A 23,116-nucleotide genomic window follows, 5' to 3' on the forward strand; every position below is an offset into this window, starting at 1 on the left:
CCTCCCAAGGGACGGTGACATCGGCGAGGTGTCTCCTCCTGACCTGCCGCTCCACTTCGACCACGCGGCCCATCATGCTGAGCTCGTCCACCAGCTCCGCCTCCAGCGCCGCCTTCTTCCCTTTCTCCGCGGCTCTGGGGCGGTGGGAGCGGGACAGGGAGGTTCTGAGCCCTCAGCTCTCGGCTTCGAGACCATCCTGCAGCGAGTTTCTTGGCAGGAGGCAGCCAGGAAAGGCAGGGGCCGAGCCGCGGCCAGCCCCGTCTTCCTCCCGAGCCAGAGGCACGGGAAAGGGCCACCTCAGTCCCCGATGTCGCAGGGTGGAGGACGTGTTGTCCCCGGGGCGGGGGGGGGGGTGGGGTGGGGGGTGACAGCTCACGGCCATGGGGTGAAGCTCTGCTGTCTCCAGAGGGGTCTTGGGGGGGCTCCTGGGGAAGGTGACTCCACCCTCCCCTCCCTGGGGTGGCCTTGGGGACATCGCAGCGTCGCCGCCGTTTTGGCGGGGGGAACACCAAACAGGCCGGCGGGGCACAGCCCTTCCCGTGGCAGCGACGCTTCCCGTTAAGGTGCCAAAAAAGCGGCGCGCGGGTCCTTCTGTGGCGACATCAACCCTGAACCTGCCCCCACGCACAGGATGGAGCTGGGGAGGGCGAGGGCTGGGATCTCAACCCCATCTCGGTGCGTTTCTGAAGCTTAAGCGGTCAGGGAGGCGTCCGGACATTTGTGTCCCCTGGGCGCGACTCAGTGACAGGGCTGTGGTGCCACCTCTCGGGCGCTTCGGGACACAGACGGCAGCAGGCGGGCAGCCTCTACTCCAAATTTTAATGAAACAAATAAGTTAATCGAATGAGGTAACTACAGCTGGCTCGGGAGGAGGCCTGCGGGGACCAGCCAGCCCCGGAAGGGGGGGTCCCAAGGCTTAATTCCTGCGTTCGGCTGCGGGCAAAGCTGTCACATGCACCACGGCCACTCAGCCAGCGCTGTCCCCCCTTGTCCCACCCCGGGGTGAGGGGAGGGTGGGACCCCGGGGGGGTGCAGGAGGAGGGTGGGGGGCTTCAAGCAGCTCTGGCACGGCCCGCGCTGGCCACATGCACCAACGGGGAGAGGAAACGAGCAGGGTCGGGGATTCCCACTGCCCGGAGCAGAGGCAAGGGGAAAAGGGGGTGTGAATCCCACGGTCCCAGTCCCGGAGAGGGGCAGTGAGGGGAGCGGCGGCAGCAGCCCAGGATGGATCCCGGCGCTCTGGGGTCACCCCCGAGCCCGCCCACGGAGCCTCGGCTGCAGCCCCAGCCCGGCGACTTGGCACGACTCCAGGAACCAGCGCCGGAAGGGGAGCGGGGGCGGTGCGGGGAACTGGGGCAGCGCGGGAGCTGTCGTGGCTCTGGTGTAGGTGACATGCAAGGACACTGCCCTGTCCGCACCAGGCAGGTCCCCTCCAGGCCCGGCCCGTGCTCCTCGGGCCGCAGAGGAGACAGGGACACGGGCAGGGACAAACCGAGCACGGGAGGGAATCCTCTGAGCAGGAGCAGGGACACAGGGAGAGGGGACACTCCTTGGGGACAGCACCTATGCCTGTACCCCTGCCATGCCCACAGCCTCTGCTCAGCTTCCTGGCTCCAGGGCCACCCTCGGGTGGGGATTTTCCCCCTCAGGGCCTCCAGGGCCCTCCTGGGCAGCACAGTCCGGCCCTGGGAACTGGCAGGGGGTTGCTTATTGCCTATGGCCCCTGGGGTTGCTCTTCCCATGGGTGTTGCATATTAAGATATTATTGCATAAATATATATATATATCTTCTATATATATATTGCCCTGGGAGCATGCACGGGCAGGCAGAAGGCTCTGCTGTGCTTCTGGAGAGGTGCAGCCTGGGGAGGGGGGACAGTCCCCTGCTCCGCCCACTGGGCATCCCAAGTGACACGGGTAAAACCACCCTGGATCATGCCCCCACACCCCTGCTCTGGCAGCAAGAGGGAGATGGGACCTTGCATAGCCGGTGGCGGCCCCGGCTCAGCTCTGGAGGACCAGGCAGGACCTGTCATGAGGGCTGGAGATGGGGTTCAAACCAAACCCCAGGGGATGGGGCCAGCCTGGAGCATCCCCAGCACAGCTGGGGAGCGCCCAGGAGCCTGGAGCTGGGGGGTGTCATCCTGCAGGAAGCCAGGAATATCCCAGGAACACCTCGGGAACATCCCAAGAGCATCCCAGGAACACCCCAGGAAAATCCCAGGAACACCCCAGGAAAATCCCAGGAGCACCCCAGGAAAATCCCATCCCAGGAGCGTGGGCTGGCCATGCTGACAGTGCCACAGGCACAGCCGTGTCCCCACAAAGGACGACTCGGTTAAAGTACCACGCAGAGAGACAGCGAGGTGACAACGAGGTGACAACACCACGCCTCTCCCAGTGCCCCATGCCGGGCGGGTGGGGTCGGTCCCGCCGCCTTCTGTGCTCAGTCCATGTTGGCACTGGCCGACCTGGAGATGTTGAGGGTCTGCGCGGACACGGAGATGTCCTCGGGCTCCGCGGGGCTGTGGTAGTCGGAGGTGATGTCGGGCTCCCCGGGCGGCGCCCGCACCGCCGCCAGGCTGAAGGAGTTCGTGGAGCCCTTGCGGAGGCACTGCGAGTAGAGGCCGAGCAGCAGGTCCAGCTTGTGCTCGATAGATTGTACCTGCCGGGGGAGCAGGGAGGGGCTGAGCCGGGACCATAGCCCATCGTGTGAGGCGTCCCGGGGTGTTATATTGCACTAATAAGTTAGTCCGTTTTGCACTGGGTGTTTCTTGGTTGCACTTTCCCATGAACTTTTGCATCCCCTTCACCTGATACCCCCTATCTCTCCCCTCGCCGTGCATCAGCCCCCATTGGTCAACAGACCCCTCTACCCTCCCTCTCCTCATTTTTCCCCTAGGGATTAAACACCACCACCACCCCCCTCCAGCACGGGGAGTCGCTCCCTCTTTCCCTTCATGGGCTCCAAGGTGTGGGTTCTGCGTTAAAGTTGTGGGACTGTGTCCTGTGAGGTTTAAGAGCGCACTTTGTCTTTCATCTTCGTCCTAGCCCAGATTTCCCTCCGTGGTCCATAGCTAGCCTGGGTTGGATCGCAGGGGACAGGGAATTTAGGGCACCGAGGGGCTCGGCTCGCCCCTCCCAAGGGACGGTGACATCGGCGGGGTGTCTCCTCCTGACCTGCCGCTCCACTTTGACCACGCGGCCCATCATGCTGAGCTCGTTCACCAGCTCCGCCTCCAGCACCGCCTTCTCCCCTTTCTCCCGAATTTTTTTGTCCGCAGGGAGCGCCCGATCCCTGCCCACGATCTGGTCCACGCTGGGAGAGACGGAAGGACTAGAGCCCATCCATCACTCCCAAAGGCTCGGGAGCCCACCAGGGAATGTGGGAGAAGCCCCAGGGTCACCTGCAGGGCACCTCACCGCGTCTGCAGGCTCTTGATCCTGCCCAGCATGTCCAGGTGTCCAGCCGAGTACTGCTCGATGACATCCTTGACGTCGTAGGGACGCAAGGTCTCCTTGAACTTCCTCTTGGCCACCAGGAACTTCAGGATCCTGCAGGGACAGCCAGGCTAGAGGCAGGAATGGGGTGCCTGGGGGGATTCTGTGTAGGCTGGGGGACATGGGAGGGGACCGCCTCACCTGACTGCTCGGATGAGGGTCTTCACTGCCGGCATGATGTCCTCGAAGGTCAGGTCGCAGGGGGAGCTCCTCTCCTCTCCACTGTCCTCTGGAGGGCAGTCAGCTGTGGACACCAAGAGTGGGTGGATGGCACACCCCGAGGACTATCCCCAACCCTGCAGCCCCCCCACCCCCAGGGGCTCACCCTCAGCCGAGGTGCGTGGCTTGAGCCTCAGGGACGCTCGGAACCGGGTGCGGTCGTTGAAGCTCCAGCTTTTCTGCACCTTGGTGGGGCTTGAGGCCTCGGCCACATCCTCAGTGCTGGGGGAGCGGTGAAGGGGTGGCCCCAGGTGCTGCTGCCGGCGCTGAGAGCTGCCCTGGCGCTGGGAACTGCTCAGGCGGATCCGCTCCTTGATGCCCATTTTGTTGCTGTGCGGGGACAGCGGGAGGGTGGTGTCAGGGGCATGAGGACAGGGACAGGGACGGAGAGGTCCCTGGGGTGAACAGGAGTGGCTGTGCTGAGCTCACAGAGAGCCCCCAGCATGTGATGGGCGTGAGCCAGGCCAGGAGCAGGGCCAGCTCTGAGGTTGCTCCTTTAAACCCCTTTTTTGGGCCCCCAGAGCAGAGAAAGGAGGTGACAGGAAGAGAGGGGACAGATAAGTCTGGCAGCAGAGGACATGAGGTAGAGCCACCTCTAAGCTGAGCAAAGCTCTGCTCCTGCTCCATCCCTGCTGGCACGGGGTGTCCAAACCTGGCCAAGCTGCTTCATCCTCCTCCTCCAGACTGCACCTCCCAACCCAGGCTCTGCTCCTGCCCTAACCTAAGTTCTGCTCCCAAACCCAGCTGCAATTTTGGGTTGGGAGGAAACACCAGGCATTGTTTATGCAGGACCCACACAAAACTCCCATATTTTGCATGATGAGAGGCCCCAAACAGAGCTCTAGGGGACACACAGGGAAGGAGACTCCAAAGCTGGGGAGGACACAGAGTGAATCCCTGTCTTGGGTTGCAATGTGAAATGTAACCAGAAGTATTTGTTCTATAATCATCTGTTGAAACCAGCTCAGGAGGTGTTTTTGTCTCTTCCATGACCCATTCCTGGTGACTCTGGGAGGGGAATGGGGTGGATGCCTTCTGTTAATAGGCCAGCTGTAAAACCAGCTGGGGCCATGTTCTTTATCCCTTCTAGGATCCATCCTCCCTCCAGGGGATATCTGCTGCTCATGGGCCATTGAGGCTCACTGCAGATTCATCATCCCATTGGGAGATGCTCCAACCAGGGGAAGGAGCCCAGCATTCCTACCTGGATCAAACCTGAGATTCAGAACACCAGCACAGCCTGTTTGCACTGGATTCCCAGAGGGAGAGCAGACCCATCTCAGCACCACTGGACCCTTCTACAGGATCATCTCTACTCCAACAGAACCACATATGGCACTGCAGGAAGACTTGACTGGACTGCTCCCAACACCCTGACAAATGGGGTTTCGGGTCATGTTCTGACTCTGTCAGGGTTTTTTGTACTACTGCATTTTTATTTTTAATATTCCTAGTAAGGAACTGTTATTCCTATTGCCATATCTTTGCCTGAAAGCCCCTTAATTTCGAAATTACAATAATTCAGAGGGGGTGGTTTGCATCTTCCATTCCAAGGGAAGCTCCAGCTTTCCCTGGCAGACACCTGTCTTTCCAAACCAAGACAATCCCACACCTGCTGCAGGACAAGCTCCATGAAACCCACGTGTTTGGGAACATTCCTGAATTTCCTCAGCAAGAGCATGGCAGGGATCTAAGCAGGGATCCAGGCAGGGATCTAAGCAGGGTCTAGGCAGGAGAACCAGGCAGGGTCCAGGCAGAGATCCAGGTAGGGTCTAGGAAGGTCACAGGGCTCCCAGCCCTCCCCCATGCTGGCAGGGGGGCTGCCACACATCGCACACATCCAGAAGGGATGGGAAGGGCTGTGTTGGGGGAATCAGGCTGCAGCACACAGCTGGGATGGGATTTATGGGATTTATCCAGAGGCTGGAGATTGTTGCCAGCAGCCCGGGCTCATCCGTGTTGCAATGGGGAACAGAGGCAGTAAGGGACAGCCAGCTCAGCCCAGACCATGCACAGGGACCCCCAAATCAGCCTCCACCCACTGTTCGTCAGCCCCAGCCATGTCCATGCTGCAGGCACGCAGGCAGGGAGCGCAGGCAGGGAGCTCATCCATGCATCTCGAGCTTCCCAGGGCTGCTCTCCGGGCCGGGCAGGACACGGTACCTCCGTCTCCATGTGCCCCACGTCAGCAAGAGCCTCCTCTTACCACTAAAGATGGGGCTGGAGGGGCAGGGCAGAGACACAGGAGAAAAGAGAATCAGCCACAGCTGGCGGGGAGCGGAACATTGTCCTCGGGCCACCTCCTTCCCGTTCCCCGCAGTGCCACCGTGAGCGCCACGTCCCCGCCCTGCCAGGGTGGGATGTTTGTGTAGGTCCTGCATAAACACCTGGGAGGTTTCTCAGCTCTGCCAGAAGGATTTTAGGGATGGTCCTCGAGCAGAGCGACCGTGGTGGCCCCGCAGACCCCGCCGGGCTCTGGTGGGGGGCTCCCTGTGGACAGGGGCAAGCGTTACCTGAGGCGTAAACACCTGTGGGGCTGCGCGTCCTCCTCATTCCAGCTTGGGGGTAGTGAGGGCATGGCGGGGTCGGGGAGAGGGCGGAGGGACGGAAAGGAGGAGGAGGGTGAGCGGGAGAGGGGAGGAGAGAGAGAAGATGAGATGTTATGAGAGGTGATGTTCGTGGGGAGGGATGGGCGGGCTCAGGCCCCACCCCCCCCCGAGATGGGATGGTCCTTCCCCTGCTGGTTCCTGCTTGGTCACCGAGCCCAGGGAGGAGCCCCCTGAGCCCCGAACTCACCTGGAGGAGCAGGTCCTGCTCAGTCCCACACCTGCAGCCTCAGCCCTGCTGATCATGGGCGAAACTGAGGCACGAGGCCTTTCCTCACCTAACCCTGGTGCTGGCCCCATGTCCAGCATTGGTGACACACTGGGATCTCCTCTCCAGGCAGAAGGGACAAGGGACATGGGGCAGAGAAGCCGCCACCAGCAGCAGGGCAGCCTCAACCCCTCTCCCCTCTCCTCGTGGGCACCGGGAGCCATTCCCAGCTCCAGGCTCTGGGATTTGCTCCTTCCCAGACTCTGGGATTTGCTCCTTCCCAGACTCTGGAGCATTGCCCACAGCTCCATCCTGCCAGGATGGCACCACTGCCCTTGCCAAGGGATTTCCTGCCATGCTCACTCACCCTGTGCCACATCCTAGGGTCACTGCCACATAAAAAGGGGAGTGAAGTGACCTCATGGGGGTACAACATCCCAGAGTGTCCCTCTGGAAAAAAATCTGCCCCTTCTGGAGCTGGAATGGGGCTGGGAGCAGCAGCAGGAGGGATGCCCAGCAGGAGTAGGGAGCAGGACCAGTTTAGGGTGGTGGCACCTCAGGGGCTGGCCTGGTGGTGACAGTGACATCTTAGCAGGGCACAGAGGAGCAGAAGAGACAGAACAGAGAGGAGGGAGAACTCAGGGGCTGCCCCCTCCTACCTTTCCCCTGAACACACAGCCAGGCTGAAGCTTTTCTGGGCAGGGGTGAAGGAGTGATAGGGTGGTGGGGCTCTGTCAGGCCATTTTTTCACCTCTGAATTCCTAAATCCTCCGTTGCGAACCCGGTACAAATGCTCAAACATAAGGACCAGCTCTCTGAGGTCAGGGTGAAATAAAAAATGTGGAGAAATTAAAATTCCTGAAGCAAATGAAACCAGCAAAGTGAGGCTGAGCAGCCCTGGGTCCTCCTGAGCACAAGCCAAAGCAAAAACAGAGCAAAACAAAATGAAACAAAACAAACAAACAAAAAAAAATCAGCATTTTTGTTCAAAAGATGGTTTCTTAATTTGGGCTGATGGGGCTGGGGAAAGGTCCTAGGATGGGATTCCACAGAAGGAAGGGTTGGACGTGCTGAGAGGGATGGATCAGGCAAGGACAAACCTGGGACGGAGTGGGGACATGGGGACTTCACCACCACCAGGTCCTGGGTGCTGCTGGAGCAGCCAGAAGGGGAAAGCTCAGATCCAGCAGGGATGGAATCTGGGTCTGTGTGAACTCCACTGCAGGGAAAAGAGCTCCTGGCACAGCAGGAGGGGCAGCAGAGCCCCCAGTGATTCCCAGTGATCTGAGGTGATGCTCGGGAAGTTGGGACTCGGGGCTGTGGCTGTTAAAAGCCTGGAAAAATTAAGGATGGGACAGAGGGATGAGTTTGTCACATGGCCAGAGCAGAGCAGCACACTCAGGCAGGAGGGCAGGGATGCTCACAGGGATTTGGCAAACCCTCAGGATCTGGGAGAGACGTCTGGAAAACTTTTGGGGAGCCTTTGATCCACCCACAGTGGCAAAATCCTGGGGATAACAGGAGGGACACACTCAGAAACAGGACATGAGGGTCCCAGTGGATCACCCTTGTGCCCAGCTGGGTCCACACTGGAGCCAGCTCCTGTTGGGCTGCAGCTCCACCACCACAGCCGTGGGGTTCCTGAGCCATCATCCCATTCCCTGTGGGGCTGGAGGAATGCATGGATGGGGTGAGAGGGGATGGGATGGGGGCTGTGAGGATGATGAGGATGAAGGAGGGTCCTTCAGCAGACTCCCATGCTAGGAAGGTGTCAGTGCTGCTCGACCTCACCAAGCCCCTGGGGGTTCCACAAGGTCCTTCCTGGTTTCCCAGGCTGTTCATCCCCATGGAGACCCCCGCGGGCTCCACAATGTCCCTCTCGGTTTCCCAGGCTGTTCATCCCCTCGGGGACCCCCAGGACTCCCCAGCCCTCACCCCGTCAGCCCGTCCCCCCTACCTGAAGGCGGGCAGGAGGCTGTCGTAGTAACACCATGTGGCCGTCAGGTAGCCCCGGCTGACATCCGTGGAGTACAGGCGCCAGGCAGCCTGCAGAGGAGTGAGATTCCCGGGAATCGGGATCAATCCGGATGGGAGAACCCTCCCTGGACCCCTCCATCCATACTGGCCGCCCACAAGCAGCAGCGACCAGCCCAAAGGGTCTCGGCGCTGGGTGTGGGGCCGGGTTTTTGGAAGCTTTTGCAGACGAGAGGACAGCAGAGCATTCCCGGGAAAGGACGGGGTGGGACACGCCGGTCCCGCCTTACCTGGATCAGGTTGGCCGCCGGAGTCCTCCTCTTCTCAAAGTGCTTCTGCCGATGCTGCTCCTGCACTTTGAGGGCGAAGCCGGAACCCAGGATCCCCTGGGGACGGGAGGGGATAGGGCCGTGGGTGCCGGGCCCCACCTAGAGGCGGCTCTGCCCCTTTCCTCCCCTATTTTAGCAAAGGGGAGCCCTCTCCCGGCCCTACTCACGGCGGGCAGGGCGAAGAAGGAGATGCCGAGCAGGGCGAATCCGGCCGCCAGCATCCGGCCCAGCCACGTCTGCGGCGCCTTGTCCCCGTAGCCGATGGTGGTCAGGGTCACCTGCCCGGGAACACAGCACGGGGGGGGCCTGGAGGGAGCTCGCTTCCCCACCACAGGCTCGTCCCACCCTCCCCTCCCGGGGCCGGGGAGGGGCCGTGGGGTGTGGAGCCCCTTGTGCCATTAAAGGAATTTCCAGCTGCCCTGCCCTGGGAAAGCGAAGATTAAAGATACCCCTCCCAGGTGTAACAAAAGACTTCTCCCCCATAGGTCCTTGCAGACATTGTGCAGTCTTCTCTCTGGGTTTGGCAAGTGCCTCACCCATCCCTTTCCCTGTTTCCCCATTGGCTATGGGGCCTGGTGTCCTGTTCCTCTCTTCCCTATGGCCACTTGCCCCCTGCCCTGCCCCCTGTACCAGCCACGAACCTCAGACCCTGTATAACTGAAAAAAACCCGCATGGTCCCTCTCTTTTGCTCCGGATTCACCTTCAGCACATGGAATAAACGCTTGCTGGAAATTGATCTGGGGCCTTCTGCCTCTCTGCTGAGTGAGCCTTGTAACGTGTGTGGATGTGTGAGCTTGAATTGCTGCCTGAATTCTTCTCAAGCAGTTTCTCTAGGGAGAGGCTGACTGGGATCTAGAAAGGCCTTAGCTATTCCCGAAAAGACATGCTGTCACAGTGGGGGGGGCCGAGCTTACCGTGCCCCACCACAGGGAATCAGCGTAGGTGGCAAACTGGACGTTGGCATCCTTCTCAGCCAGGTACACCAGGAAGGAGGCAAAGATGAGCACCAGGAAGCCGATGTACCAGGCAGTGATGAGCTCCTGCAGGGCATGGAGGGTCAGAAACACTCAGGGGCACCTCAAGGGATGCACCTGGGTGATGCTGTTTTACATCACAACGGCACAGACTCTGAGATTCAGAAGGCTGAAAATGATTCTTTTATTTTTGAGATGTCTCCCTTTTATACTATTCTAGACAGACCAGTTCGATTGGTAAAACAAAGGCAAAACCTCTTCAATCGCATTGGTCAGACCAGAAGGACATCTAGAAGAAGTCCCTCCTAGGAAAATGAATGAATAACATAATACAGTTACAAAACACTTCTCTTGTTTACAGAAAACTCCTTGGGAAAAGAATTTCAAAAAACTAAAACACCTCAGGCATGAAACCAGGGCTACACCTGGGTAGACAGGTCCTCCACAGGTCGTGGCAGAGCCACTGGGGACACATTTTGCCCCTAGATGGTTGCATGGAAACATTGGGGAGCCCAAGAGCTGCCGTGGGGCTCGGTGCCAGCTCTGCCGCAGCACTGCAGCTTCTTAATTAAAGGCAGGGAGGGAGGCAGAGGGTGGCCCTGCACTGTGAAGGGTTCTGGTGCTGCAGGAAGGGGACCAGAACTCCTCCAGACTGCCCCTAGCATCACTGCCACCCTGGGGACCTGCCAGCAACACCTGGGAAGTGTCAACCTCTGGAGACTCTTGCGCCATTAAAGGAATTTCCAGCTGCCCCGCCCTGGGAAAGCGAAGATTAAAGATACCCCTCCCAGGTGTAACAAAAGGCTTCTTCCCCATGGATCCTTGCAGACATTGTGCAATCTTCTCTCTGGATTTGGCAAGTGCATCACCCACCCCATGGTATCCCCTTTCCCTGTTTCCCCATTGGCTGTGGGGCCTGGTGTCCTGTTCCTCTCTTTCCTATGGCCACTTGCCCCCTGCCCTGCCCCTTGTACCAGCCACGAACCTCAGACCCTGTATAACTGACAAAATTCACGTTTGGCCTCTTTGGCCTCCGGAAATCACCTTTGGCACAGGGAATAAACGCTTGCTGGAAATTGATCTGAGGCTGGGAGCCTTCTGCCTCTCTGCTGAGTGAGCCTTGTAACGTGTGTGGATGTGTGAGCTTGAATTGCTGCCTGAATTCTTCTCAAGCAGTTTCTCTAGGGAGAGGCTGACTGGGATCTAGAAGGGCTTTAGCTACATCCCGAAAAGATACACTGTTACATCAACCCAGGGGAAAAAATCCCCAGGAACATCTCTGGGGCTGTTCCTTCTTGAGTGCCAGGTCCAGGCACACGAGGAACTTTGGCCAAACAGCTTTTCCTCACCTTGCTGTGGGCATAGACGACGGAGCCCAGCAGCTTCCAGGTGCCCCCGCGGCGGTCCATGCGCACCATGCGCAGGATCTGCAGGAAGCGCATGCTGCGCAGAGCTGATGTGGCGAAGATGTTGCCTTGTGTGCCCGCGGCAATGACGGCCACCGAGGCGATGAAGACGATGAAATCTGAGGGGATGGCAGAGCTCAGGGAGGGGCGTGGGTGATCCCAAATCCTGCCATCCTCGGATCTGTTGTACTGCACTGAGTAATTAGTTAGTTTTGCGCTGGGTGTTCTTGGTCACACCTTCGCATGCACCTCTGCACCCTCTTCACGTGATATCCCCTATCTCTCCCCTCCCCCAGGGTCAGCCCTCATTAGTCAACACACCCCCTCCCCCTCTCCCCTAGGGCTTAAAACTCCCCACACGGAGGGGTTTCACCCTCTTTTTTCTCCTGGATCTTGTGAGTTCTACATTAAACCTGCGGGATTGTTTCCTACAAGGAATAAGAGTGTCTTTTGTTTTTTATCTTTGTCCTAGCCCAGGTTCCCCCTGAGGTTCACAGCTAGCCAGGGCCGGATCCTAGGGGTGTAAGGAACTAGGGCAGGATCCTGTCAGAGTCCAGGGCATCCCTTTGGGCATCCTGGAGGGTCAGGGACCTTGGCAGAGATTCTAGGACCTGAGCAAGAGGGTTTGAATCCTGGCGAGGTGGGTCTGGGGTCTGTCCAGGGGGGTTGGAGACAGTGACACAGAGCCCAGGAAGACACTGGCTTTGATTTCAGTCCACGGGAAAATCTCCCAGCATTGAAAGAAGAATTGCAAGTCTCAAAAGTGTGACAGACAGTAGTGTAGTTTATCACAAGGTGGAAAATTTTGTAGTTTTGGGGTTCTTAGAATGGAGGTGAATGGGGACAAGATGGAGGTTTTAGGGGCCCACTGGGGCACCCAAAACAACAAAGAACCAAAAACTCTCCAGCATCACCCCTGCACCCCACTGGGGCACCCAAAATGGCACCTCCTGTACTGGCCTGGGGGGTCTGGCAGGAGCGGGAAGAGGGAAAAAGGAAAAAAAAACAGCAGGAAAAATCAATGCAGCATCGCTTCAGAAGATGGAGGCTAGGGAGAAGGAGAAGAACCCAGGGCACCACCCGAAATCCTAAAAGTAATTTAAAGGGATTGGGATTTAGAGGGTGGAGGATTGGGTCAAAGCAGAAATGACCCTTTTAGTATAGGTAATGGATTTTGGCACGTAAATGTAAATAAGAGACATGTAATTATCTGTATAAGAGGACAAGGTGCCCCATTGGCGGGAAGTCACCTCATGTCCTCATCACTGTCCAGATCTTGGATAGGCACAGAGAAAATTGTGAGATACAAAATAACAAACAACACGAGAAACATTGAAAAACAAGACCTTGAAGACTCCGCTTCTTTCTTGCGATGCAGCTTGGGGCTTTCAGAGGGCAAAAGACTCTTGACCATCTGAATCTTGGGTGAAGAAGCAAACCTCAGAGGACCCCAGCCCGTACCTATCACGCAGAAGGGTTTCCTGGCGAAGCGGAAGCGGCCGCGCCAGCCACGGTAACGGCAGCAGCAGCCGGCAGCCCAGACGCGGATGATGTACTCCATGCCAAACACCACGATCATCACGAATTCCTTATGAGGGGGGAAAGGGTTGAGAGGGGCAGGGAAAGGGTGGAGGGGCTCAGATTTGAGGGGGTGCAAAGTGAATCGGGCTGAGCGCAACGCGTGGTGTCCCCAAAAACCACTGGAGATACACCAGAGGATCAGGAACCACACCCTTCGGGGCTGCCTGAGGATCTCTGCTCTCCTCCTCACCCCGAGCTGGGTCCTTTTCCTCCTCTGTCAGCATTGTCCTCCTCCCTCTCGCACAAACAAGCCCCCATTCTGCTTACTTGCAGGAAAGTCACAAGGACTTTCCCAATTTAGTCCCCATCACTCGGGAAAAGTCCCTGTGTCAGCTCTTCCTGACAGTTTGGGGGAAAGTTGCCTTTTTTAGCCCCTCATGCCCTGGCTCTTCCAGTGGTTGGGACAATGGTGGGATGGGCCACCCCCGAGCCATGGTGACACCCACAGCCAGGCCACCCCCAACGTGCCATGGGATCATCAGTGACATCCCAGCTGCTGGTGGGGTCACAGGGGTTCTATCCGTGGTCTTGCCAAATTTTTTTAGGATATAAAGCAAGAAGAGGGAATCCGAGCCCCAGCTCCGCTGCTGCATCACTCACCAGGATGAAGAGACACTGGTTGGCCAATTTTTGGTGCTCCTGGATGGTGGAGAAGACCGACAGCACCAGGCAGCTGAAGACGAGGAGGAATCTGCAAGGACAAAGTGTAGGTGGGGGCACAGGGACAGCCAGGGAACCCCAGCCCCAGTTTTACCTCCACTCACAGCCTGAACACCCCAGTCATGACCTCCACAGGTCGTGGCAGAGCCACTGGGGACACATTTTGCCCCTAGATGGTTGCATGGAAACATTGGGGAGCCCAGGAGCTGCCGTGGGGCTCGGTGCCAGCTCTGCCGCAGCACTGCAGCTTCTTAATTAAAGGCAGGGAGGGAGGCAGAGGGTGGCCCTGCACTGTGAAGGGTTCTGGTGCTGCAGGAAGGGGATCAGAACTCCTCCAGACTGCCCCCAGCATCACTGCCACCCTGGGGACCTGCCAGCAACACCTGGGAAGTGTCAACCCAGGATAAAAGTCTCCAGAAACACCTCTGGGGCTGCTCCTCCCTGAGTGCCAGGCCCAGGCACGAGGGGCTTTGGCCTATTTAAAATAAGGAGGGGAATTAAAAAAAAAAAAAAAAAAAGTCGACTCTGGAGCTGAAGCAAATGAAACCACCAAAAATACTTTTTTTTCCCCTGATCCAGCGATTCTAAAAAAGGAAAGTGGAGGGCTTGTACCACCACCAGCCCACATGACGGCGAGCCAAGGGCCACTCACTGCTCTGTCACCATCACCATGGCTCTGTGGTGGCATTGGGGGCTCTGGCCACACCACGCTGTGTGGCACTGGCACAGCCTGGCTGAGCCCTGGTGGCACCTTGTCCTCAAGCTGGTGGCACCCATCTCACCCCCAGTGCTGTGGTGACAATGCCCAGGGGCGATCCACGGGGCTCAGGAGCTCATTCTCATCTCTTTATGTTGTTGATGTGGAATTTTTGGGCAGGACCAGCTGGGGCCTGGGCCATCAGAGGGGTGAAACTTGTCCCAGGTGTCCCAACTATCCCAGCACCACTGGAGAGGCTCCAGGGGACAGAGCAGAGAGGGGACAATGCTCTGTCCCTCAGTGGGACCATCCAGAACCCCTCCCCACTGACCCCACAGCCCCATGTGGGGCCGCGGCTCTCAAACCCGGGGCTGGAGGACAAGTGGGTCCCCTAAAAGGGACACGCGGATCCCCTTTCCCCCAAAATGCTGCTGGAGGCGAAACCGACAGAAAAAAATCCCTGGGAATGGGAAAAGGGCTGGATGCAGAGCAGAGAGGAGGGAGAGCTGGAGCCAGGAAGGGGCCAGAGGTGCGACAGCCGTGTCACCACCCTGGACAGCCACAAAGGGCGATGCTGCTCTCCCGGGCACTCCCCACCCTCAAGGCAGAAGGTTGGAGCCAGCTCCTTCTCCCTCTGAATTATTAATGGGAGTTTTTTCCTCCCGTGCAGCAGTTCTGGAATTAACCCCCGCAGGGAACGTGGCATCCCCGTGGCTCGGGCAGGGAGCACCGGGCCCTGGGTTGAGGAGGAACAAAACACGGCCCAGGACCCAGCTCTGAGCTTTGTGCATCATCAGCAATAAAAGATTATCCCAGCAGGATTTAGCAGGCAATTACACAGGCAGCAGAGCACAAAGCAGAGGAGAAGGCAGAAATCTCCCAGCCTGCAAAAGATTTGTGCCCCTCTCTTCATCCAGCCAGCAGGGAGGGGGTCCCTGGTGCTCAGGGGGACCTGCTGTGGGTGGCCCTGACTCTGGACCCACACAGGCCACCCACCGTTATGGAAATCTTCCCTCCCGGAGAGGTGGGGAAACCTCCCAGCCGGCATCCCTGAGGATTTGGGGAAGGATGCAGGCGTGAGAGGTCCCACGGGGCTGGCTGGGAAAGGAACTTTCTGAGAACACATCACCTGCTAAGAATTAACTTGTAAAGCCTGGACAAAAGCCCCGTCCCGGCTGCCGGCAGGGCTTAAGCGGCTTAGGGAAGGGTCAGATGCCTGCAGGCAGCCAGGGGAGCCAGGAATCAGCATCCCTCCATCCCTCCCGGGCAGGAATTTTGCTCTCAGCCGCTCTACCAGGCATCCAAGGGGATTTTCCACCCTAAGCCCTCCATCAAACACCCCTGGGGATGTCAGACATGCCAGGCTCCCATCCCGATTCGATGCTCTTCCCACCCAGCAAGAGGAGATGAAAAACCGAGGGATGCTGCCAGGGAAATGGGAAAGGGTCAGGGAGAGTGGGACAGGAGCTTCAGGGCTTCCTCACTGCCCCGCTCCAGATCCCGGGGAATGGAGAGAGCAGAGGCTGAGCCGGTGCTTCCCTCTTCCGAATAAATTCCCATCTGCAGCCCCGTCCCTGTGGGGTCCTCCCCCACCTTTTCCAGCACATGTCACAGCACAGACATGGGGACCAGCAGGACCAAAGCCTGGCCCCAGCAGCAATGAAACCTCCCCAAAACAATAATGAAAACGCGGCGGGAAAGGCAAAATCTCCTCAATTAATCTTCATTAGGGTGGGCTTTGCCATCTGCTGCCGCCTGAGCCAGCAGAGGAACTGGTGAGCCAGGAAAGCTGCTGAGGTCAGGGGAAGCAGGGCCAAGTCGGCCTCCCTGGGTGGGCAGGAGGGCACCAGTTGGTTCCCAGAGCCCCCCAGACACCCCTGGGAGAAGAGGGTGCACTCCAAAACAGCTGACGGACCGGGATCCTTGGAGCTCATGGGGTGGGATGGGGATGGAACAGCCCAGCTCTCCCAGGATTTGTCCCCCAGCCTTTGGGATTGGCACAGGGGTGACACCAGCACTGGCAGGGCCGTCCTGGTCCCTCTTTGTCCAAATCCCCAGGATTGGCACAGGGGTGACACTGGAAGGGCTGTCCCGGTCCTGCTTTGCCCGAATTCCCGAGATTGGCACGAGGGTGACAATGGCACTGGCAGGGCTGTCCCTGTCCCTACTTTGCCCAAACCCTCAGGACTGGTTCAGGGGTGACACCTCGTGTCCCTGTCCCCGCTTTGCCCTCTCCCTGTGGGGATGTCCCGGGGCACGGTGATAACTCAGCAGAAGTAAAACACCACGTGCCGCAGGATAAACAGCCCAGCCGTGGGATGAGCGAGCAAAGAGGCTCTGGGAAGGCACAGATCCCTTCCCTGGTGGCATCACAGGGCCTCAGCCCGACCCTCCAGCTGTGCCACCACTGGAAATTCGGGATTTGGACCAAAGCTGCCTGAGCAGCGGGGATGGGGATGGTGTTTCACCCTCCAGGCTTCCCATGCCGCGAGGTTCAGCTCCGTGTGCAGCTGTATAAACACCATGTCCCATAAATCCCCGTCCCTCGGCCCCGCAGCCCTTCAGGAGAGGTGGAGCAGGCAGCCGGGGGATATAAATAACCGAGCTGTAGCCGCCCTGTTTGCGCCTGTAACCATGGCACGGAGCGTCCCACGCCGCCCAGAAGAGAAGCAGAAAAGCGCCCAGTGTTTCCCCTGAGGACAGGGAAAGCGCGGTCGGAGCCAGGAGCCGCCGGAGCCGAGGCAGAGGCATCACGAAACCCGACACACGCTCAGAGCCCGGGCCTGACCCTGTTATCAGCGCTGTGGGATCAGGACGCTGCTCTCAGGGCCCTCCAGTCCCAGCGGTGAGGCAGCACGGGATGTCTCCGGCACGCTGAGGAAGGCTGGAGGCAGAGCTGGGATGTTGAGCCTCTCCTGCACCCCAGGGGTGACACCCAGTGACATCCCACAGAGCACGCCAGCCCGTGGCCCCAGAATTTTGTGGTTTTGGGAGATGAATCTTGCTGTGGCATCACCCCATGGCACCCGGCACCCCCAGCCCAGCCGTGCCCAAGGGGAGCACAGTCACAAGGCTCCTGAGGCCGGTGCCAAGAGGCTCACAAGGAGCAGCCGGGATAGTTTTGTTCTTGGATCATCTGGCAAGGAGCGGGCTCGAGTGGAGGGGGGGAAGGAACTGGAGTGTTTTCCGAGGCACCTCAGTACAGGGATTGGGGCTGCCACCCTCCCCCATTGCCCAGAGAGCGAGGGGACATTTGTGGCACAGGGATGTGAATGGCCCCAGAAGTCACCCCAAAGCCCCTCAAAGAGGGGAGGGGAAGTTTGAGATCACTGTAGAGGGGGACAACCAAAAACTCTCCAGCATCACCCCTGCACTCCACTGGGGCACCCAAAGTGGCACCTCCTGCACTGGCCTGGGGGGTCTGGCAGGAGAGGGAAGAGGGAAAAAGGAAAAAAAAACAGCAGGAAAAATCAATGCACCGGTTCATGTTGCGCCGAAGTTGCTTAATTTTATGCCCTGGTGACACCACATCGGGCTGGGGAAAGTGCTGTGCCGGCTTCTCCTCCCGCTGGCATTGCCCCTGCCGCAGCTCCCCTTTCAGCCCCGGGCAAGGTGGCCCTGGGGGCACAAAGGGCACAGCCTGCAGTCCCTCTGGTTGTGGCCGTGCCACCACCCCAGCTGGGAGACACACAGGTGACAGCGAGTTAAAAGCCTGCAAAGAGCTAAATTCAAGGAGGTGGAAGAGTTAAGAGTTAAATTGAAGAGTTGTTTAAGAGTTAAATTCAAGAGGCTTAAGAGTTAAATTCAAGAGGTTTTTCCAAGCAGGTGGTGGAGAGTGGGTTCCGAGCAGGGATGGAGGGATCCTCCTGCAACTCATCCAGGGCTCCAGGCCTAGGAATTGCCCCGGGGGTGTTGGCAAGGGCTGGGCACTGACCGTGATGACACTGCCAGGATGGCAGGGAGGTGTTTTCCAGCTCTCCAAGCAGTGCTGGAGGGAAGTGACAAGGTCAGGGAGTGGCGGGGGTGACAGCCCTATCCTGCCCTCCACACCTGTCTGGAACAGGGATGCTCCAGGAGGGACAGGCTGCCACCACCCTGGTCCCTGGCCCAACGGGGACACATCCCAGTGCCACCATCCCATGCCAGCCAGGATTTACCTCTGGAGGCCAGTCCTGTGGGATTTGTGCCTGGCATCCCTCACCCAGTGCCAGGGCTGCCCTGGAATTCTGCTGGGAGCTGCCACCCCTCTGTCCCCGCAGCCACACCAAATACCCCACATGGAAAAGGCTCCTGTCCCCTCCCTGCCTCGGGGAAATTCCTCTCCCACACGGGAAATAAACCCCAAGAGCAGTGGGCAGAGAGCTGGGCTTGGCACGGGGGACGCTGCTCCAGGTGGGAAATTGCGGCTGTTCCTAGTGCTGCTGGCTCAGTCTTCCCTAATTTGCTCCAGGTTAAACTGTTCTGGATGGAAATGTTCCTCCAGGACTGGGAAAAGTGCTGAGCTGAGCTGCTGGTGCACCCAGCGGCTGTTTCATAACCATCAGCACCAGCTCTCAGAGCCTGGGGAGCCACTGGGAATGTGGGGGGCTGGAGGGTGGGCAGGGATAAGCCAAGAACATCTGGGATTGGACACCTGGACAAGCCCGTAGAGCAGCTCCAGGCTGCAGGAACCCCCTGGCAGGGCAGCCCCTGCCCACGGGACGTGCAGCCCCGCCCGTGCCAAGCCTGCAGCAGCTTTGCCAGGAGCAGGGAAGAGCCTTCCCCGCCGGCTAACGAGGAGGAGATGGCAAAAGGGAAGTTCTTATTTCGCCTCCTGGCTCTAAAGCCTCTGGCTTAAAGCTCTGGGCTCCCTCCCGGATTTACTCCGTAAGCTCCGGGGCTGGGAACTCTCATTCCAAGCTTGGTGAGGCCGGCCAGTGCCTCTCTTCCAGGTCAGCGTGGGGCTGGAGGGGCTGAGGGAGACTTCGGCATCTCGGATTTCCACCTGCACGGGCTCCCCATGTCCTCACCATCCCCTTCCCGGGGCATGGGAGCGTTTGGGGACATCCATGAGACCCCAAAAGTGGCTCCCAGCCTTCCCAGCCCCCCAGGCAGAACTGCCAGAAGAAGGGAGAGCTGCAGGAATGATGCAGCCACCAAACCACTGAGCCCGGAGCAGGAGCTGGGATAAGATTTAGGATCAATTCACCGACAGAAAGAGGCTGAAGTTGGTCAATAAACGCTCCGCGGATGCGGGAGGGAAGTGCGTCACTTCTCAGCGAGTATTTTAGCAGTTTTCAGCCCTGTCTCGGAGCCAGCCTGCCCGGGGGAAGCAGCGCAGCCAGGGCTCAGGGGACAGGTCCTTGTCACCAGCACTCGTGCCGGGGGCTCCGTGCCCTCCCATGCCTCGGGGTGGGAGGGAAAGGGAGAGGGTAACACCTTCCTCCTCTTTTGTTAAAACCCGAGGATTGCGGCACACAAATCATCCCCGACAACTTCAGCGCCGCTGCAACAGCTTCGCAGCTCCCATCTGGTGCGAGAGAGAGAGAGGAAAAACCAAAAAACCAAACCAAACCAAACAAAAAACAAAACAAAACAAAACAAAACAAAACAAAAAAAAACCGCCCCAAAAAAACCCCACAACTTGGAAGAAGCCAGAAATGAGCAACATTACGGGAGAGGCTTCACAGAACAGATGTCCACACCTTGCACCCACTGCGGCGTCTTCCCACAGGATTCAGAGGGTCCCTGGCAGGACTCTGCCCTGCAGCTGCCTCAGCCCTAAAAATTAAGCGAGCAAGTGAACAAAAAGCCTCCCCAGCAAAAGCTGGAGACGTTTGGCTCCTGCTGCCGGCGGCTGCACATCTTGTGGAACAAAGCCCAGCACCCAGGAGCTGCAGGCCAGGGCTGGGGGAGCTTGGGGGGCTCTGCAAATGGGGCAGCTTGTCCCATGTGGTTGTTTTTGGGGTAAAACGGGCTCGAACTGGAAGGAAGAACTGGTGGAGGGTGCTCAGGGATGGAGATCCCAGCTGGGAGATGAGCAGGGGCACATCTCTTCCACATGCCATGGGTGTGTACGCTGTAAATCCCCATTGCCTCCTCTGGCAGTGGTTTGGCCGCCTTTCCCTGCAGGAGCAGCTCTTCCCAGGGTGGGATTTTCCACGCAGGGATTCTGGCTGTTGGGAGCCCGCTGTGGAGGTGTAGTTACAAATGGGCCCCGGGCTCTTGTCCCGGCTCCCTGGGGAGCTCAGGTGCCCTTTCATCCAGTGACAAATCCCTGCTGCCAGCTCGATGTGCTAACTTAGGCAAGACCCATTTTCCTGCCTCTTAACGAGCTCCCGGCTCCCGCACCCCAGAAACGACGCAGCCCCGCGGCACCGATCCAGGCCAGAGGGAAGGAGGAGGGAGGTCTGTGCCCACACCTGGGATAAGCGAGGCAAAGAGGGAAAACACCTCCTGCCCCACGGCTGCCGTTGCACTGTCCCCGCAGTGTCCCCAGCAGTGCCACCGGGCCCTGGCTTGGCACAACTCCTCAGAACGGAGCTCCTGCTCTGTCCCTGCAGCCTCCAGGTGTTTTGGGGACCCCCCAGCTCCCTGTCACAGCCCCCTCGAGGTAACAGCCCCGAGGAGGTGAAGCTGTTCTGAGCCCTGAGCTGAGCCCACACCAAGAGCCGTGGGATGCTCAGATGCAGCGAGGGAAGCTGGAGCAGCTTAGGAAAACACACGGAGCAGGGGAAGGAGCAGGTGTGCTCCCGGGAGCATCCCCTTGACCCTGGAGAGGGATTTTCAGGGCTGGGGATCGATGGTGACTCAGGAATAGGCGCAGATCTCGGGGTACAGCAGGGACAAGATCACCCCCGCTGTTCCCATCCCAGCCGGTCATGGCTCTGAGATGGCACTTCTGCCTTGTCCCGGCACTGCTGCAGCTACAGGACAGCAGAGGGTCCCCCGTCCCACCCAGACCTGTCACCCCTCGCGGGTCCCCTTACTTTGAGGGTCCTCAGAGACCCCGGCAGGGCGGGACAGTGACGCGGCTCCCTGCGGTGCCACCGGGAAGGGGCTCTGAGCCACCCCGGAGGTCAAGTTCCATCCCCGGGGACGCGCTCATCTCCTCGTATCCCGCCCCTCTGCCACGGACCCACCACGGGACTCGCTCCCAACGGATGGCGGATCACGGTACTGGCACCGGGACCGGTGGCAGGAGCGGCACCGGCGCGTACTCCCCCTCCGAACGCGGCGGAGAAACTTCCCGGTGGAGCCCCGCGGCACTCCCGATACCCTCGGTGCTCCTTCGCCGGCAGCGCCCGCTCCCCCGCTGCCCCGAGACCCAGCGAGCAGCCCCCCCCGTGCCCGGTACTCACATGAAGACGTGGTAGATGAAAGCCCAGCCGCGGGGCCGCTCCAGCACGTTGTACAGGCAGTTCTGGAGGCGGCGGCGGCAGCAGCGCGGGGCCCCGGCGGGGCGGGGAGTGGCCCCGGGGCGCGGCCTCGCCAGCAGCCCCCGGCGGCGGGGAGAGGGAGGAGGAGGCAGGGTGGTCCCACTGCCGGGGCCGGGGGTCTCTGAGCCTTCGGTCCGCACCGCCGTCAGCGCCGCCCGCCGCTCCCCGCTCGCCGCCGCCGCCCCGGCCATGGCCGCCCCGCTCAGGCCGCCGCCCGCCGCATGGCCCCAGCCGCCGCGGGACCCCCGAGCCAGTCCGGGGCCGCTCCCGGAGCCACCTGCCTTTAGCTGCCCGCCGCCGCCTCCGGGCCCTCCCCCGCCGCCGGCCCGGCCCGCCCCGCCGTACCTGGCCCCCGCCTCCGGGGCTCCGCCGGACGCGGCGGGCGGGGAAAGCGCCGAGCGGGGCGGTGGCACCGCGAGTGGAGGGGATGGGGTGGTGGGTGGGCTGCTGTCACCCCTGGTTTGGATACGGGACCCTGCTGGGGACGGGGAGAGTCCTGGGGCATCCTGAGAGTGAGGATCCCGCACCGCGTCCCGACTGCATCCCAACCCACATCCTGAGCCGCGTCTCGACTGAATCCTAAATGCATCCCAAACTGCACCCTACACCACATTCTGAACCGAATCACATCCCAAAACATATCCCAGCTTCATCCCAAACTGCACCCCACACCACATCCCAAATGGAATCGCATCCCAAACCATGTCACTGCCTCCTGAACTGCATCCCAAATTGCATCCCACACCACACCCCAGGTGTGGAGCATCCTGGAGTGAGAGTGAGCCTGCCAACCGCCACGGGATGGAGCATCCCCGGAGATGATGGAGCATCCCTGGAGAAGATGGAGCACCCCTGGAGGAAATGGAGCATCCCTGGAGGAAATGGAGCATCCCTGAAGAAGATGGAGCATCCCACCCCAACCCATCCTCTGCAGACTCAGCCTCTAGCCAGGCTCTAAAGATTTCCCAACCAATGTTCTCAGCCCTTTGCTCTTCCACATCTCAACCTCCCACCAACACAGCAGGGAACTGAGGCAGGGGACTGGGAATTCCCTTTCCAAGCTGGATCCGTGTGCTCTTGCACCTTTGGAGAATCTGAATGCCACCCCAACCCCTTCAGGTTCTCCTGGAGCAGAGAGGAAGTTCAGGGGTTTTGGCAGTGAATTACTTAGTGGCAGTCGGAGATCCTGGCACAGCCTGGGCCCTCGTGAGCACTGTGGGACTTAGGAGGTCTCAGGAGTCACACACAATAAATAGACAGTTTTATTTCCTCGGAGGAAATGGTGCTGGTAAACCCACAACTCCCCTCCAAGGATGCCACAAAAACCCCATACACAGATGAGATATGAGGCTGAAATCCTGCAAATCCAAACGAAATTCTCCTCTCCATCCATCCCTAACTCCTGCATCCCCCCAAAAAGTGCTTCCTGGAGCATCCCCCCAGCTCGTCTGGCCCCTCTCCCAGCAGAAGCCCCAGCAGGAGCACCCTGACCTTCATCCCACTGCCTTTGGAGCAGCACATTCTCCTCGTTGGAGGTTTAGG

At 59.4% G+C, this 23,116-nt stretch overlaps 1 protein-coding gene across 1 annotated transcript; it reads right to left on the reverse strand.

The window, feature by feature from the left end:
- Positions 1-2,446: 2,446 nt before the first annotated feature.
- KCNQ4 (potassium voltage-gated channel subfamily Q member 4) lies at positions 2,447-21,765 on the reverse strand (the record flags this gene model as incomplete). The annotated part of the gene is made up of 14 exons (XM_083879625.1): positions 2,447-2,665; positions 3,181-3,319; positions 3,424-3,555; positions 3,643-3,745; positions 3,827-4,050; positions 7,194-7,349; positions 8,492-8,580; positions 8,799-8,894; positions 9,005-9,115; positions 9,753-9,878; positions 11,162-11,337; positions 12,680-12,806; positions 13,400-13,490; positions 21,497-21,765. The coding sequence occupies 14 exons, from the start codon at positions 21,763-21,765 to the stop codon at positions 2,447-2,449; spliced, it is 2,058 nt and encodes a 685-aa protein (XP_083735751.1).
- Positions 21,766-23,116: the final 1,351 nt, after the last annotated feature.

Source organism: Zosterops lateralis (assembly GCF_965231275.1).
Source record: "Zosterops lateralis genome assembly, chromosome: 28".
Lineage (NCBI taxonomy): Eukaryota > Metazoa > Chordata > Aves > Passeriformes > Zosteropidae > Zosterops > Zosterops lateralis.